The sequence below is a fragment of the Pelophylax lessonae genome, assembly GCF_965119305.1.
Source record: "Pelophylax lessonae genome assembly, chromosome: 3".
Taxonomy (NCBI): Eukaryota; Metazoa; Chordata; class Amphibia; order Anura; family Ranidae; genus Pelophylax; species Pelophylax lessonae.
Genome location: NC_138770.1, coordinates 199,516,128 through 199,535,154, shown reverse-complemented (window position 1 = coordinate 199,535,154; position 19,027 = coordinate 199,516,128). Strand labels below are relative to the sequence as shown.

At 45.4% G+C, this 19,027-nt stretch overlaps 1 protein-coding gene across 1 annotated transcript in view; it reads right to left on the bottom strand.

Moving 5' to 3' along the window:
* PPP1R7 (protein phosphatase 1 regulatory subunit 7) overlaps positions 1–19,027 on the bottom strand; it is a 52,444-nt gene that overhangs the window by 28,445 nt on the left and 4,972 nt on the right. The window contains exons 2-4 of the mRNA XM_082251173.1: positions 18,350–18,448; positions 14,472–14,527; positions 51–116 (exon numbers count right to left, since the gene is read on the bottom strand). Of these exons, the coding sequence (XP_082107299.1) occupies positions 51–116; positions 14,472–14,527; positions 18,350–18,448 (221 nt within the window). The remainder of the gene's footprint in view (positions 1–50; positions 117–14,471; positions 14,528–18,349; positions 18,449–19,027) is intronic.

Sequence of the window (19,027 nt, the reverse complement as noted above, 5' to 3'; positions counted from 1 at the left end):
ACACTATTCCAAAATGTTTTCACTTAAAAATAAAATTTAGAAAACTCTACCTTTACTTTTCTGAGCACCTCAAATCCCTGAATCCTTCCTATTCGCATGTGGTTTAAGTCAACCTCCTACAGAAACAAATACAGAATTAACACACCAATAAAATGGACATAAAACAGAACGCTGCACACAGATTTTCTATAAGAACGCACTAAGATACAGTGAAATTGTATGCATCCCATGCAATGTTAATTTTATTTTTGGAGAGATACTCCACTAAAGGGGTGCAGACACTGCAGCTTTCCTCAATAGAACATTCAGATTTGCTCAGGCTGTAATAATGAACACAAACCCTTTAATGGTTTGTAAAAGGACATGGTGAAACAAATAGCCATCCTCAGATCAGAGAAAAAAAAAAAAAAAAAAAAAAAAAAAAAAAAAAAAAAAAGGTAGAAATCTCATACAAAAGTTTGTTAAAATCCTTGAATATTTACATCACTTAAAGAGGTTTTTTTCCCCCCCTCAAAAAAAGTGGATTATTAGAAGTCTTTTTTCAGCTAAAGTGTATTAACTTGTTTTCAATAGAGTAGGGAAGGCTTGAAACTTCTTTTATTGCTGTGTGTACCTGTTGGGAAGATTTATAGTCACTTCCTGTAAGAACAAGTCATGGGAACCCATGCAGGAGGGGTTAGAACGTCTGTCAATATCTTCCTAACCCAGTAACTAACTCAACCCTTACATAGATCAGAAGTGAGGGACCCAAAAGGAGTCAAAGACGGATTAAAAAAACAAACACCACCTGCCAGAAATTGCAAATATTCCCCGCTTTATCCATAAAGAAAAAAAAAAAAAAAAAAAAAAAAAGTTAGACTCACCTACTACCAGGATAGTAAACACGTTAACCCCAGCAGATAAAAGGCCGTCCTCTAGGCCTCCCCTTCAGTATTTCAAGAGAACCGTAGGACATCACTGCAAAACATACGCATAATGCATGACAAGACAATACATCACCGAGTGGGAATCCAGCTGTCCTGGAAGACTCTCAGAGAAGAAGTTATGGGTAAATCTAACTCAGCTTTTCTCAAGTCTTCTTTCAGGACAGCCAATGAGACGATGAGCTTCTCGGCGGTTTGGCTAAGATCAAGTGTATCTGTTCTTATCAGTTGGCATGGACCTGGAAGGTTAGTATCGGCAGGGACTGAAGGAACCGGAGCGCCTGGGCGTAACTGGGGGTCGGGAGTAAGTCCTGTCAGAGAAAGCTGAAAGGGTCCATTGCCTCCTGATTTGAATGGGATCTGCCCCTATCAGTTTGAAGGGAGCGAGAAAGCCGGTCTGTCCTCACTGGTCAGTACTGCTCCTGGATGTAATTGGTAAGGAATGGTGATGGTGGTGGGAGGGCTTTTCCTCCTCGGTTGAGTTTGTCCCCAGTTGAAGGCAGGCTCTCCCTAAGCTGTCTAAGTTCTGATGCCTCCTGGCAGGGATAGGCTACACTGGTCTGGCCAAAAGCTGGGACCGAAAGAAGCCCGTGGTGTACGTGCCCCTGGGGTGGCAGCCCATGGGTGCCATAATTCTCACTGGTGGGGTGCTCACCTTGAGTCTTTGGCACCTTGATCACTGCACCACACACACTTTTTTCGCACCTGCCTCTAGAGACGGGCCTTTTGGCCAGGACCAGAGGAATTTTTTATTCCTGGCCGAACGGCCTGTCAAGGTACCGCACCTTGACACTATGCACTTTCTCCACTTTCCCACCTGTGTGTTTTTTTCCTTTCTCACGATGAGTAGGGTGTGGGTCTTCGGGCCTACCTTGAAAGTCTTGGGAGGGGGTGGATATGGCCTTCTGGCTTAGTTCGCCCTCTCTCATGGGGTCTCCCTTCGGGGGGAGCCCCACCTAGTACATGGGGTGGGCTGTTTCGGCAATCCTCTCAGAGAAAGGGGTTTGCCTGGTTTCGGCTGGGCAAACCATAGTGAGTACCTCAGTCCCTGTCAGGAGTCTTGCGCCCCGGGGGATCAAGGTCAGGGTCCGTCCTCTTCAGAGGTGGACTTTTCACACACCCTGTGCACTTTATGTGTTCTCACGTTTGCGTGTGCGCACTTTATGCACCTGGTGTTAGTTCAAATGTGTTCACACACCACTATATCGTCTATATATGAGACAATGAGCCAGAACTTCCACCAAATGCCTGCTCCTGGAAAGAGGAGAGGAGGTCCAGGAGATAATGTTTAACCACTTGACGACCAGCCGCTGCAGATGTACTGCGGCAGGCTGGCTCTCCCAGGCAAAACCCCGTACATGTACGGCGCTCGCCTGGGAGGACCGCTTCCGTCCCCGCTGGTCAGCAGGGAAGCCAGTGCGAGTGTCAGGCGGCTCCGATTGTCGCCTAAAACCGGCGATCTCCCTCCGCTGACAGAAGGATGGACGGCTGATGTAAACAAAGCTGTCCGTCCGTCCTCCTTTAGATGATCACAGAGACCATGCGATCCTGCTATATAGGTTATTTTACTGTGACGTTTCACAGATTATCATTTCCATGGACTGGTTCAGTTTGATCTTTTTCTAGGATCATGAGGCAGTATTTTGACCAAGCTTAACCTACCTTCTACCATTCAATTTCAGGCTACATTCATGTGCAGGTCCTTGTAGTTATGTTTTTAATTGGTTTTATATTGTATGTTGTGTCTTGTTTATGCACAGTCTTCACACCAGGCACAAGTGCCTAATAAACTATTTATCTTTAGCACCATTACTATATTATTTTTTGACTCATTGGTACCCCATATTGATCACCCTTTTGGTGGATATGGTTTAAGGGGGGCTCTTCTCCATTACCTATCTTCCCCTATATGTTTTTTCATATGCAATTTTGGGATCAAGAGGTATCAGAGGAGTTGTTTCCTAGTTCATTGCATCTTTATCCCTCGTTTTTTCTATGCTATTAATAGAGGCCATTACAGGAACATTCTCATATGTTTTTTCATATATAGGATCGCATGTCTCTATGGTCATCTCACAAGCCCAACCCCCCCACAGTTAGAATCACTCCCCTAGGCTTACATTTAACCCCTTGATCACCAATAGTATTAACCCCTTCCCTGCCAATGGCATTATTACAGTAAAAGTGCATATTTTTAGCACTGATTACTGTAGTAATGTCACTGGTTAGCCCCAAAAGTGTAAAAAATGTCAGTTAGGTGTCCGATCTGTCCGCCACAATGTCGCAGCCCGCAAAAACAAAAAAAAAAAACAACACAACACACACACACACACACAAAATTACAAATCTTTCCCGCAGTTAGTAGACGCAATAACTTTTGCGCAAGCCAATCAAAATACGCTTATTGTGATTTTTTTTTACTAAAATATGTAGCAGAATACAAATTGGCCTAAAACGTTAAAAAATTTAGATTTTTACATTTTTTTGAGAATGTCATATAGCAGAATTTGAAAATATATATATTTTTTTTTCAAAATTGTCGCTCTTTTTTTTGTTTATAGCGCAAGAAAAAAAAAAAAAAAAAAAACGCACAGGTTAGCAAATACCACCAAAAGAAAGCTCTATTTGTGGGGGTAAAGGACGTCAATTTTATTTGGGTACAGCGTCGAACGACCGTGCAATTGTTTGTTAAACGCAGTGGTTAACAAAAGGTCAAAAAAATTAGACCAGGTGGCCATCTTACATATTTGTTCAGGTGAGGCTCCAGCCCTTTTGGCCCAGGACGTGGACAAGGCTCTTGTTGAATGCGCATTGACAAATGGCAGAGAAACATTCCTAACTCTATAGACTTCAGCAATTGCCTGCTTTATCCATCTGGCTATGGTGGCTTTAAAGGCTCTTCTACCCTTGTGTGTTCCTAAAAAAAAAAAAAAAGTACAAATAAGGCATCAGATTTTCTAAAGGTTTTGGTACCCTCTAGGTAGGCGAGAATAACTCTTCTGACATCCAAAAAACTAAAATCCCTCTCTCATTTTTAGAAAAAAAATTACAAAAAGTTGGTAGCACAATATCCTGGGATCTAAGAGAAGGAAGTGGCTACCTTTGGCAAAAACCCCAGGTCAGTTTTAACACCACTCGATCGTCAAAAACTGTGAAAAGGGAAAGGCTCCCTAACAGAGAGCCTGCAATTCGCTGACCCTGTGAGCTGACGTAATTGCAACCAGGAATGTTGTTTTTAGTGTGATCAATTTCACTGACAAACCCTTCAGGGGCTCGAAGTGAACAATCACTAAAGCTTGAAGGACTAGAGACCGGTCCCATGTAGGACATGCTCTGAAAACCACTGGTTTTGACCTGGCGATTGCCTTGAAAAACCTCGCTATAAAAGGATTTTGCAAAAGGGAATTACTGGAGGAAACCCCTAATGACTGCAGCCTGAACCTTTGAAGTACCAAGGGATAGACCCTTGTCAGCACCCTCTTGAAAAAAAAAATTCTGGAATAGACATCGTTAGAAAATCTTCGATTTTCAGACAACCAAGAGTTAATAGTGCTTGTGACAGGCTTCCAGCAATTAACTAGGGTCATGACAATTTTGTCTGAAAACCCCCAATAGCTTAGTATCTGCTGTATCAGTAATGATGTCACCTGAGGATGCGATACCAGACCTTGAGACAACAGGTCCTGTCTCATAGGGAGAGTCACTGGAGGTTTTGTGGTTATTGCCTTCAGGAGTGAAAACCATGGCCTTTTGGGCCAAAAGGGGGCTATCAGGATCACATTGGTTCGTTCCAGAAGAAACATCCAGAGGACTTCCGGTATTAGTCTGATGGGAGTGAAGGGGTAGCAGAGGCTGACTGACCAGGGATTCACAAGAGCGTCGATCCCTAGAGACTGATCCCTTGAAATCAGGGAAAATAATCTCTGTTTTGCTGTTTATTTGGGTTACAAAAAAGGTCCACCTCTGGGGAACTCCACCTGCTGGCAATTTCCACAAAAATTTCCAGGTTGAGGAACCAATTGTCTCGACACCTGATAGTGGCTGAGGTAATCTGCCAAACAATTTTGAGTCCCTTTTAGGTGAATTGCTGAAATGGAGGCTAGATTCACCTCGGCCCAAGATAGAATTTTTTGGGCTGTGAATGGCAAAGTCAGACTTCTCGTACCCCCCTGCTTGTTGAGGTACGCTAAGGTTGTAATGTTGTTGGATCGAATCTGCAGGTGCTGACCGCTGACCTCTGCATGAAATACCTCTAATGCCCTTTGATTTGAAGATGCTACATTTTCCCTGCGCTATCTGGTTATGTAGATGGGCTCCCCATCCATAAGAGTTTGCATCCGTCGTTCTTTTCCGAGATGCTGAAAAGACCCATTCCAGCCTTCAGGTCAAGTGAAGTGGTGACAACCACCACCACACAATTTGCTTTACCTTGGAGGGTGTTCGTACCTTCAGGTCCAAAGAACTTGTAGACCTGTCCCAGTTTCTTAGAAGGAACAACCGAAGAGGATGTTGGCGGGAAACTCACCCAAGGCACAGCCTAAAAGCAAGAGGCTGCCATCTCCATTATGCGGTTACAGATACCCATACTCTAATACCTTGTATACCGGATGGATACTCACATCCCACATCACATGACCGTCTGCCATGCAACTACTAACCTATTACAGGTTTACAATACTCCTCTAGACATTTCTGTAAGGATTTTTACTGGAGCTGTCCCTATTGGACTGTTTGGACCATTGTGGCACTTATGGGCGCCCGGCACAGCCGTTTCTTTTCATTTCTTCTCTCACTTGCCCAGTAACCTATGTGTATTGGAAATCAGGCATTCCTCTTTATCGGTAGAATTACCGTTTTAATTGACAGCTCATCCCTCCTCTCATGAAGACCCCTTTGGTACATCTTGTGTTTGGAACTCTGAAGAAGGGTATTTACCCGAAACGCGTAGGGTCCTTTCCGGTCCTTCTCACCATGTGTACCTCTGAGTCTTGCATGTTGAGGGTGATCTGTCTTTACATGCAATTTTAACGTGTTTTGTTATCAGTCATATACTGCTTATACATCATTTGTATGTTTTCTTTGTATAAAATAAAGTTTTGATTATTTTACTCTGCTGTTGTTGTCAGTGTCTAGTGGCATTTATAGTGCCAAACAATTGGGGGTACTCTCCTTTTTTCTCTAGCCTAAAAGCAAGAGGTCATAAGGCCCACTGGTTGGTTTGCAAGGATGCCATCATCGGAGTGGTTTTTGAAACTTTTTCCCTGGAAGAAAAAGGATTTTGATCCAGTAAGTAAATCTCATACCCAAGATGTGCCACTCTTTGAGAAGGATTTATTGATTTGATTATCCAGCCTAGCGACTGGAGGAACTCCTGCACAGTCTGGAGATCCTTCTATAGATTAGAACGCGACTGCCACTACTAGAAGGTCGTCCAGGTAGGGGATGATCATAATTTGTCTTAAAACCGGGCCAACGATTCCCCCAGGAGCTTTGTAAAGATGCGTGGGGCCGCTGACAACCTGAAGGGCAGCGCCTGGAACTGAAAATGCCAGATCTCTGATCCCAATTTTACTGCTAGTCAGAAAACCTTTGCTATGCTGAGCAAATAAGAATGTGCAAGTAGCCATCCTTTAAGTCCAGCGCTGCCATAAAAGCACCCCGGGTAAAGCATATACCTTATGGAAAAACTGGATTTTTGACTTACTGTAAAATCCTTTTCTTAAGTTCATTGACAGACGCAGTTCTCTCTGATATCAGTAGGGTAATACTGCCCCCTACAAGAGTAGGACACTAGGCAAAAAAAAGTTCTGGCTAGGCCTATGGGCAATCCCGGAGGGTAAACCCTCTCTCTTCCTGCATAGGATGCCACTTCTGTAACAGTGTCAGAAAAGTAACACCAACCCAACTCAAAATGGAGGGGCAGGTACTGCGTCCGTCAATGAACTTGAGAAAAGAATTTTACGGCAAGTCAAAAATCCAGTTTTCTCTATCGTTCATTGACGGACGCAGTTCTCTGATTCATATCAGTAGGGACATCCCAAAGCAGTGCCATAAAATTAGGGGTGGGAACAGCAGAACAGAAAAAGTCCAAGGCCAAACATAGCCGACCAGGCAATAGAAGACTCATCAGCACAAAAGATGAGGCCCACCTGAAAAACAAACATGGCCAAAAGCCCTCCAAACAGCAGCCAGCAAAAAACTTTGCGGCCGAAAAGAGGCATCTGCAGATGCCAGCACATCAACCTTATAAAACATGGTAAAAGGTGTGAACAGACTACCAGGTAGCAGACTTGCAACCTGGAGCACAGATGCCTACAAGGCAAAAAGCCCAGGAAGCACTAGGCACCCGAGTAGAACGCGCCAAAACAGGGAAAGGTAGGACCTGACCCTTAATTGAATAAACCTGCACCACCGTCTGTCCGATCCATCCGGGAATAGACGCAGCAGACGCAGGCTCACAGGAAACCACCTTTGGAGGGAAGGACAGATCTGGACGAAGTAACACTTGGCCCCATGATCAACATATAGGGAGAACGACAGGACAATGTCACCAGTGCCGACACCTGCACACAGTGTGACAGCAACCAAGAAGGCCACCTCCTGTAATAAGGTAGGCAGGGGATACCCTTGAATACTCGCAAAAAGAGGGTCTGAAAGAACCGACTGCACCAAATCAAGGTCCCCAGTGGGTGACGGAGGTCGCACTGGAAGCACCAAGTATCGCACCCCCTGGAAGAAGTCACCCCCCAGGGCACAGGTGGCCAACGGCCTTCGGAAGAAACTTGCCAAAACCAAAACCCGACCCTTGACCGTACTCAAGGCCAACTTGTGATCAACTCCCCATTGAAGGAAGCAAAGATCCGGTCCACCGAGTAAGAGCGAGGGGAAGCCCACGCAATATACGACTATCTCGTATGATGAACAAAAAAAATTACCCTAGAAGTCGATTCCCACGTTTCAGGCAGGGTGGGAATCACTGAAGCAGCCAAACCCTCATCCTTCAGCACCTGGCATACAATAGCCAAGTCGGCAAAGTCAGCGACCGCAAAGTCGGACAGGAGATTGGCCCTGGAGACAATAACTCCTCCCCGAGAGGAATTCTCCAAGGAGTGTCTGTGGCCAGCCTGACCAGGCCGGCGTACCAAGCTCGGCGAGGCCCGTCAGGAGCCACGAGAAAGACCGGAATCCCTTCCGCCTCGATCCTGCGAAAAATTCTTGGCAGCAACTTGGGAGGAGGAAAGGCAGACCGCAGCTGAGACTGACCTTAGCCCATCCGTGAACACGCACACACAACCATGCCGGCGGCAGCAGTGCGCAGGTGACCATGCTAAACTCCACGGCATCGTTCAAGTTGAACCTAGCGAATGTTCTTGCCCATGACAGAACCCATGGTGCCACCATTGCACCCGCCAGAGGGTCCCGGGAGCGGGCCACAAACCGCAGCACTATCCTGTAGATGCGATGCCAACATGTCCACGTCTGGAGTTCCCCCAACTAAGGCACAACTGCAGAAACAGCTCCGGATGAAGGGACCATTACCCTGCATCCAAGGCCTGTCGACTGAGGCAATCCGCCCGCCAAGGTTTCCACACCTGAAAAGGAAACAGTGGAAGAGCTGGAACAAGGCGCACTGCTCAAAGAAGAATTGACACATCAAGGCCGCAAGGACACCCTTGGTGCCTCCTTGGTGAATGACATTTGCCACTGTGCCCAATCCAGTGAACCAGGCAAAGCCTGGTTGCTCTCAGCCCCAGGACATGGATTGGTTCCTGGAGGATCCTGCCGAGGACTCCCTCCCACCCAGACAGGCTTGCATCCGTGGTGATAACTGTTCAGGAAAAAGGGGAGGAAGGATTCCAGCTCAAGACTCCCTGGTTAGCCAGCTCAGCCGGATCCAAAAGTCCAGAGAGTTTGGATTCTAGTCCCATTCGAGAAGGATCGCCTTCTGGGGGATCCCGGAGAGGGATTGAGTGAAAGGGACCATCTCGAAAGACGGCACCATCAGTCCCAGAACTCGCATACAGGTCCGAAGGGATGACCAGGTGCGGGACATGAACCGCAGTCTGAAGTTCCAAGAGGTTTTTTGCCCGGGGGGGAGAAACACCCTGACTGAGGGCGAGTCCACAGTCAGGCCCAGATAGTCCAGTCTCATGGAAGGGACCATGGATGACTTCTGAAGGTTCAGAACCCACCTGAACTCCTCTGGAGTTCTCGTGGTGACTTCCAAATTCCTTTGTCAGCACCGTAGGAGACTCCACATGGAGAAGCAGATCAGCCAGGAACCCCGGACTGATACGCCCTGCTGCCGCAACTAGCGATGCACCGAATGTTCGGCAACCGAAAATCGAATAAGTAAAAAAAAAATTTTGCCGAACAATGATGTTTTTAATGACGCAATCAAATAACCCGCGTAGAGTGAGAGAAATGATCCAGGCCGAGTTGGATTTGGGAAAGCCGCTAGGTGATGGAGACGGTCAGGTGATGCACAGCGCAGGAGATGAAAACAGCGCAGAGAGTAAATGGGCTTGTACTACAGATGAGCCGCGCACAGTCTCGCTGTCTGACATGTTCGATGAGATCCTCCAAGAGAATAACCCATTTGCAAGACAGAGGACAAGCTCGACCGCTCAACAGTTAGATGGGTATCTCTCAGAAGTCCCCATACCCAGGAGCAATAACCCTCTCGAATTTTGGAGGACCAATCAAGGCCGCTTTCCCGACTTGGCGCAGATGGCACGCAGGTAGGCTACTTGTATGGGAGACATTGTTCGTTTTGAAATGAGCAACTGTCAGAAAACTGCAATAAAATTTTCAACTATTCTGCAGGTACTTGTCTGCTCCATGCACAAGCACCGACAGTGAGAGACTGTTTAGTGCTGCATCTCATGTCATCGATGAGAAGAGGAACCGACTTTCATGTGAGAAAGCAGAGAAACTACTTTTCATAAAGAAGAACCTGCCACTTTTCCTGAAGAAGTAGGCTAAGTAGGCTTATGTCTAGGACAGTTATTCATTTGTTTTGGGTTCATCCACAGTTTTTGCACTATTCAATGCACATTTGTTGTTGTAGACATACAGAGTTACATTCTTTCAGCAGTCAGTTATAGGCCTAACGTAGGCTATTCAAGAAAAGGGCTTCAAAGATGGCAGAAATTTTTTTTAACTAATTTATTTATTTTAAGTTATATTGTGCTTTGTTTGTATAATATTTGCTGGAATGTTCAAAAATGTTCAGTGTTAAATAAATATTTTGAAATTGTATTTTTGTTATTTGATTTATTTATCTGAAAAGCAACACAAAATAGTAAAAAGCTAATTTTTACCATTTAATTATTGTAATGGTGAAAAAATTGGCAAAATAAAATGGAAAAAATGCGAAACACCGCGTTCGGTATTCGGCCTTCGGCCAAGCATTTCATTATTATTCGGCTTCGGCCAAGAATTTCATTTCGGTGCATCCCTAGCCGCAACAGCGCCAGGACCGGAGCCACACCTTTGTGAAGACCCTAGTAGCATAAGCGAGACCCAAGGGCAACCCAACGGCAAAAAGGTGTCCCGAACATAACAGGGTGGGAAGGTAGGCAGCTTAATGTCTATGGAGGTCAGGAATCCCCCTGATGCAGGGAAGCCACCGCCGTGTGAACCGTTATAAACCTGAATTTTTTATTTGCACGGAACCATCAAAAGGACCAGTTGGTCAAGCTTGTTGAACCAGAGCCTGAACTGCCCCACAGGGCACCAGTAAGCAATCCGGGGACAGCCATACATTGGAAGGGAAAAAAACCTTACTGGAAATAAACGGATCGGGACTCGATCTTGCAACTGGACGGCATGACCTCCTGAACCCAGCAGCCTGGGGATTCGGGCCAGCCACAGGTCCTCGTCCATCAAGGACCTCCCCCTACCCCCTAGATGGGTGAGGAAGCACCTTCAGGCCGAGTAGGCCTAGTCCGCAGGTCTTGGAAAAAAAAAAAAACAAACCAATCTCATGTTCTCCAGACCAGGGTCGTTTGGAACAACGCGCGGAAGTCTGGAAGGACTTTGCCACATCGACCGTCCCCGAGGGACTAAGAAACTGTTTGCGAGCTGAAAGAACCCCGACTGCAACAAAGGCCCTTACCCTTGTTAGCCTGTAGAAGAAAAACACTCTGCTCCCCGTGAGGCCCTTATATAATGTCATCCAGGGCAGCGCTAAACAGGCGATCCCCCTGAACAGGGAGATCCATTAAGAACGTCGTAGAAGTTTGATCCACAGACAAACACTACGGTCAAGTAGACGCTGGACAACCACCACAGAAAACGACAAGGTGACCACCGTGGCACCGTAAACAAATTGCAGCCCCTGCACCAGCTGGTCCAACAGCTCCCCCAGGACAAGAGGGACATGTCCCACACCAAGTCACAGCGGTGGAACGCCGCCCATCAGAGTCTGCGTGGCAAGGGAAAACAAACACTGTTCCCAGTGCAGACGACGCCAGGGAGTACAGATCGCAGGCCATAGCCTGCGCCATCCTATCCCCCAAGTCCTTAAAGGACGGGGAGTCCCCCACTGGAACAAAGGTAGTCCCATTCAGCTAGAGACCGTACGTCCACCAAAAGGCGGAACAGTCCTCTGTACCAGAGACTCCCCAAAAGGGCAACGTCTAACGGCCACTTAGACACCCCAGAGGAACATCTCAGGACAGTCCCCTCCTACATGAGTAGCCAGCAAAAAGAGCAGCTCCAGATGGCATGTGAGTGCCAGATGCCACCTGCGCCCCAGACGCCGCTGTGACCCCCAAATTGCAGAGTATCACGCACCAAAACAGCCAGTACATCCACCAGCGCCTGTCGCGGCAGGGAGGTAGAAATGTCATCCTCATCATCCGAGGAGACAGGGTGCGTGGTAACAGACCCGACAGAGCGGCTGAGCTATACTCAGACTCCGAGACATCGGATGAGGCAGGGGTAGGCTCAGCGCACCTACCACCTTCACCCGAGCCCAAAAAGGCATGGATGGACAGTGGAGATCCGGAAGGCCCTGCGGCCTCCGTGAGGGGGTCAGGTGGAAACGAATGGCCTGCAGGGTCCATACTGAACCTGAGGAACCCGCCAGCAACTTTAAAAAAAGCGGCCCCACAGCGCCGCAATACCCCCCCACCCCCCCCGAGGTCAGGCACGCGCTAACAGACCCCCACAGAGAGGGAGAGAGCACCCTCCCGACACACTGTCCTCCAGGCACTCCCACCGGCCTCCACAGCAAAAAATCTACCCCAAAATGTCCGAAAACGGGTGTACAAAGGTGGCTGACACCATAAAAGCAGACAGAGGCTACAACAAAATGGCGACCCGAGCAGGAATCAGGACCCACAGGGGAACCTCCCAAACGCCCATCCACACCATCCCCAGCAGAACACCTCACCAAGGCCCCCCCGTAGGATCGGTCGAGCGCCGAGGACGGCGCACTTCCCCGGCCCACCATGAGGCCTGCACACTAGGCCCCAGCCTGAGGTAGGCCCAAACAGTCCCCCACGTGGGAGGGGGGGTCACAACAGGACAGAGGGAACCCTGGAGTACGATGGTTCGACCAACCCAGAGAGAAGGCCCGTGTCCACCCCAAAATCCACCAGGGAAGGGGGGAATGTTTACTCTGGCCTTCTTCTTATGCATTCTTTTATACACAAGACCCTGTTTTGACAATTGCACCTTCTCCTCTTCAATTTCAAAAGTGACATTGATCGCTTTTAAAAAATCATCATCTACTAGTAATACCTTGTACCTAGAGCCCCCAATGGATTTCCTATCCTTGGGTTCTTCTCCAGATCCCGATTCTTCCTGTGAGGAATGGGGAGACCTAGTCTCCTCACCTTATGCCCCCCACGGTTCTATCTGAGGCCTGACTCTAAATGGGAGTCTGCATCTTGTCAATCAGGGTTTTGAAAGAACTGAAGAAGGTAGAGGAAAGCTCACCTCTAACTGAAGTGAGCATCTTGACAAACTACAGCTGGGTCATCTTTCATTAAGTGGTCTATGCATGTGCGGCAAACCACTTTACTCCATGAGGAGCGTAGCTTTGCCCTGCAGACTCCACATTTCCTCTTGGGTAGTTGCGCCTGGACATTGTCCGGAGCCTTGGCCACCCAGTTCTCCAAACACACCCCTGTGCAGGAGAAAGGAAAGGTGCCCCTTCATCAAGCCCCACAAAGCTTATGATGGAGGAGGAAAGCCCCACAGGATATGCAATAGGGAAGATTCCCCAGGCTTAACTGAGAGGTGCTGGTGCCAGAGCAGTAGCTGCAGAGGAGTCCATCCTGCTCTTCCTAGTGTTCCACAGCCTCTGCTCAGTGTCACTAGCTACACAAGCCGTCCAGTGTTCCCATTCGCGCCTTTAGGTAAACTGGAACCAGCGTCTCTGGCGCCCGTTGATTACATAATCCCAACCAGAAATGACACTATGCCACCTCCTCTGGGCCAGCGTGGAATGCAGGAGCTCTGCCCCTTCCACCTTACAGGCCCGGGAATCAGCAAAGGCTGCACTCACCTCCCCCCTGCTCAGCCAGCCACGCTGCTGGCAGAGACGCTGAAACCCCGGAATGCGGACCATCCAGCAAAGCCAGACAGAGGCCATCCCTTCTGTTCACCCTGACATCAGCAGCAGCCTTGGCCCTCCCCAGGCACTAAGTACAGGAGATAAGCAACCATCACCCACCCTGCAGGTATGAGGTAACGCACTGGGCAGGAGAAGGCTGTATAGGATTCTCTACTAAGTCTCCATAGGACAGACCATGAGACCTAAAGAACCAGATTCCAGGAACATGTTAACCCTCTGTCCAAAGAAAATACCAATACTGAAGGGGAGGCCTAGAGGATCTCCTTTTATCTGGTGAGGTTAACAAGATTCCTGTCCTCGTAGGAGGAGCTCTAGGTCTCATGAGCTGTCCTGAAAAAAAAAAAAAAGGCTATGTTTTTGGTTTGGTTCTAACTAAAAATTACTGTTACTGTCAGCTGAGTTATTTCTTGAATCAAGAGGCAATTCTATCCTTGCCAACCATATTCAATGACCAGTTGGCATAATAGCTTTGCCTCTTACTACTGTTTGCATGACCATCACTCAGCCACATGTCTGAGTTATTTGACAATTAAGGGGAAATTACAAGGAGTAATTCTGACAGAAATAGTAGTCAGGAGCCAATGGTTTACCATATCCAATCGATAGATTAGGCAGAAAGATGAATCTGCAGCTGGTTAACCAAATCTTTCGGAGCTAAAAGCAGAATATGCAGACTTCTATTTGACTGCACCCTTCTGCTCTAAGCAATACAAAGATCATAAATCCTCAATCAATCTTCTGACTCAATCAATCATCACTCAAGGATTTAGTAGCATCCAGTCTCCAGACCACTTGGTAGTCAGCATTTTTCAGAACACACAGCAAATCCTCCCTCCAGGTTCATGTAAAATGTATTAATGCACAATTGAGTGAAAGCAGGATCATTTTGCCATCTACCGATTTCCACATTAATATATGTTAGGAGAATTAAACATGTCATGCAAGCAGCAATTTCTCACCTCAGCTTCAGGGTCCAGGTTGATAGTATCAATGGTTGCTGGTGTCTCCGAGTCATCTAAACACAAGTAAAGCATAATAAATAGGACAATAATATAAGATTATAGGGATAAAAATCATTACACTTTTCAGTCTGACCCATGGACATACAGCCATCGGGTGACCGCTGTATTATAGCTGTCTAGGCTTGCATGCTAAGAGCAGATATCCCACTGTTTGACTGAGATATTGTTTGTCTTTACACCTTATCTTATTTGAATCTAAAAATACTTTGTAAGGTTATTCACATACAAAATAAAAGTACTGTAAAAGTTTCTTTACATACACAAAATGCGCTACCTCTGTCCTTAACAGCCTAAGTATTAAAGGGAATGACATGATTCTATAAAGCTGGCATCATAGCTCCAAAGAAAACAATTATTCAAGCCCATGAATACGATTTCATTGTTAAAATGGATCTTCACTGTATCTGAGCACCACAACCCAAAAACACTATCCAATTCATTTTTAATATTCAAAGCAAACTCCCCCATCCATCCATGTCTCCATGCTTGAGTAAGGGCAAATGATTCATGCAGCATTTACTTCCTGCCCTTAGCTCAAGTATGCATGCAGGAGAATGTGCTGAGCTGTGAAAACTCCTCCTCCCCTCCTGAAGACCCCTGGGATGTATGACATAATTTGCCTAGGCATGAAACCAGAAAGTAACTGAAGAAATGTAAAAAAAAAAAAAAAGAATTAAGTTTAAAAAAAAATGAGTAAATACAATGCACTTTCCTATATATTTACTAATGCTAGCAGCATGAGGATTAAAAATAATCAAATGTTGATTGGGAGAGTAAAGTTCCACTTTAATGTAAGGAAAAAGAAAAAAAAAAGAAAATCCTATAAACACTTTAATTTTTAGACTTGGACTGAAGTTGTATGACATATGCACTAAATTAGTAGTAGCACACTGTCTCCCAGAAAGTTGTTATAGATTAGGAATGGTGTTCCAAATGAAACTTAGCAACATGTGAGAAATCTCAAAAAAAAAAAAATAATCAAAAATGATAAAACGCTTTCAACTAAATACCATAAAGTAACGTAATAAGTGCAATAATTAAACAATAATATATATAAATAAATAAAATGTATTACACATACAGAAAATATAAAAATATCAAAACATCACATGTGAATCTTATAAGCAACATGTATATAGTGCAATATAAAATAGAAATTGCAAAAAGTGCAAAAATAGTGCCAAAAACCAATTTTCACAATCACAAAAGTCCCTGTACGATCAGGTCCACATGTCAGTTTTCCAAGCGGACCTGATTGGGCCCTATGGAGCAGCAGATGTCAGCGAACACATGTCCACCAACTGCCATCCGATCCTGCCCGCAAAAACCAGGCAGATTATGGTCCTATTTTCCATCCATCTGGCGGATCGGATGGAAACGAACAGATGGTCCGTTTCCATCCAATTTCCCCAAAGAGGAGAGCGGGACTGTGCAATTAGGAGCAGAAAAATGAAGGACTTCAATCCCAAATATCTTCAAACGTGTAAAACACCACCACCAGTGTCCTTCACCACCCTTATGGGTATACGCTCACCTAATACCGTGTACCCCACTGATATGAGAGGTCATCTGCGCCTTATAAGTAATGGCTTAGATCTTGTTTCCACAGAGCTGACCATCAGATGGCAGGAATATTTCAAGAATGATTATCTGTAATACGCGCATTCACACGACCGAATCAGCCATGGCGTGTCAAGTATGCCACGGCCAGGAAGCCTGTACAAGTCAATCGCAGGAGCCGCGACCGTAGGCATGCATCTGCACATTGAGAGGTTGCATGGTAAGGGATTCTCTGTTCATTGCTGCACCAATTCTATTTACACTTTCACCAATTAGCTGCTTTGCAAGCATGTAACAAGCTCAACTATTTTAAAACCAACTGTTTCGTGCCTTTTTAGTTTGCTTCCAACTACTATTGTGAACATGAAAGACACAGGCTCCGCTGTGACCACTTCAAGAGGGCAGTGCATATACAGATTGCTTATTATATTATAGGGATATCTATTAAAAGAAAAAAAAAAAAAAACACAACACTCCCCATAGTATCAGGGCAGTATAACAACTGATTACATTATTACATTACGACAACCTCTAGGAACAATAGTTGCAGACATTTGCATGGGCAATGTGATTGATCTATGCAGGAATACCATTCAAATAAATAGGCCAATCGGTAGGTAGTAGCTTGTTAAAGAGCACACATGTCCAGTCCTTTAGTGAGCATTCTACAGCAACAACAGTAAATATTAATGGTGTTCTACTCTCAAACAAGAGATCAAATAAAGGCAAACCCTAAAAAATCATCTTTTAGGGAAGCCTATACCACTTCTACCTAAAAACTGCTTAGGGCTCTGGTCCTACCTATTGACCCGCCCCCCCTCCTTTAGTTGTGTGCCCACAGGCTGAACAAACCTTATTGGTATATGCAAGATTCCCAGGGCTCCTCCATGCCATCTATTAAATCATAGCGATTGTTCCAATATCTGTGTATTTTAGCCTCTTAGGTCCATTTCACGTGGGCGCCTACGTGAAATGAATTCCGCTTGCTCAGTGGGGGATCGCTCGGCTGATCCCCCGGTGAGCAGGCGGATGACAGGTCCTGTCCGCTCAGCTGCGCAGAGCAGACACAGTCCCGCTCTCCTCTATGGGGAAATTGGATGGAAACGGACCATCTGTCCGTTTCCATCGGATCCGCCAGATGGATGGAAAATAGGACCATAATCTGCCTGTTTTTTTTTGCGGGCAGGATCGGATAAGATCGGATGGCAGTTTGTGGACATGTGTTCGCTGACATCTGCTGCTCCATAGGGCCCGATCAGGTCCGCTTGAAAAACTGACAGGTGGACCTGATCGTACCGCCCGTGAGGAAGGACCCCTAGGCTGCAGTTATTTAGTTTTATTCATTTATTTTTTATTGATGGTATGCAGCTTTTGGCATTGTGCAGCTCTGTCTGCCCATTTTCTGTTTGTTATATAATGCTTATTGATATAATTGACCATGAAGTCATATCATGCTTTTGTGTTTTGTTGCATACCACTTTAGATTGCAACCTCTCACAAGCAGTGCCCTCTGAACCCACTTGTATTGGAATGGTAACGTCTTCCATTAATTCTGTGAAATGTTTCACAAACGTATTATATACCAGTAAATCTTGTACAATAACAAAAAAAAAAAAAAATGCCCAACATACGCTTTCTCTTTTTTAGACAGAGAAGGAAAAGTGCTTGTAAGCTTTTAAAATAAGAATGTAAGTGAATAGGTTTCCAAGGAGCTGTATACCATCTCTTCCGCCTCCTGGATAGCAGTGGTAATAAAAAATCCTGTGCGCATACATCATTCCACCTCGGGGCTCACTCTGGGCTGTACTTATGTCGCTGTCTGACTTCCTGGTAACCTCGGCAGTTAATTTGGGGGGCATGCCCTCTTGTCAAGGCTTCACAAAACGGGAAATGCCCCAAAATACATTGCCAAAGTTACCAGGAATTCAAGCAGTGATGTCACCACAGCCTAGTGAGGGAGTTGTTGGGTGAAGTGATGTATGGATGAGGGGTTTGTTTTACCACAGCTACCCAGGAGGTGGAATGGACAGCACTCCTGCAGCACTGCCGCTGGGCCCAGCACTGCCTCACACATTACATGATCTGGTTGCCACACTGCACCCTTTTTCTGGGTAGATTTGAATGCATTCATTAAAGTTTTTTTTTTTTTTTTTTTCTTTCTTGCACAAGATTGCATTCAATTTTAAAGAAGTTCTTTATTTTTAGCTCTAGATAACTTTTTTTTTTTAGATTAATCAGGTAGCAAAACATTTTACCTGCTCCCTCTTCACCATTTTGTACTTCTGCATCTTGAACCGCTTGCTTCTCCTTTAGATCATCATCTGCTGATTCATCGGACTCTCTACGTTTATCCACTATTTCAATTACAAAAAAAAAAAAAAAACAATGATAAAACAGAAAATGTAACCTAGAATGACAGCCATTATCCTCTTCATGCTATAGTATATATTCACCAAACCAGCACAAACAGTATTTCCCATTTGTACATGTAAATGAAAGAAAACTATAACCAGTAAATTCATGAGATTTTTAGATTACAATGATCTCAGTTTGGCCTAACAAATTTCTTGGATCTTATCAAACATAATGATCCCAGGCAGACATAAAAAGGAATATATTTTGATCTCATCAGATCACAGACCATTGGTTAAGATTTCCTCTAAATCTGATGGGAAGAATAAGCTTATTTAAAATGTTTTTATTCCCAGATTTCTGTATATCTTCCTTCACACCCCAGTTTATCTTGCATTGAAGTTGTTTAAATCCTTAAATTCACTCATAACCTCTTTTATCTAAGCTTGAAAGGCCTCTAGGCTCTCCTTCAATATGCTGAACAGCCCTATTTTCGAGTGTGGTCTCTCTATGGCTGAACTACAACTCTATTCTAATCAAAGAGTGGATCTCATCAGATCATGATGAACTTGGGTAGGCAT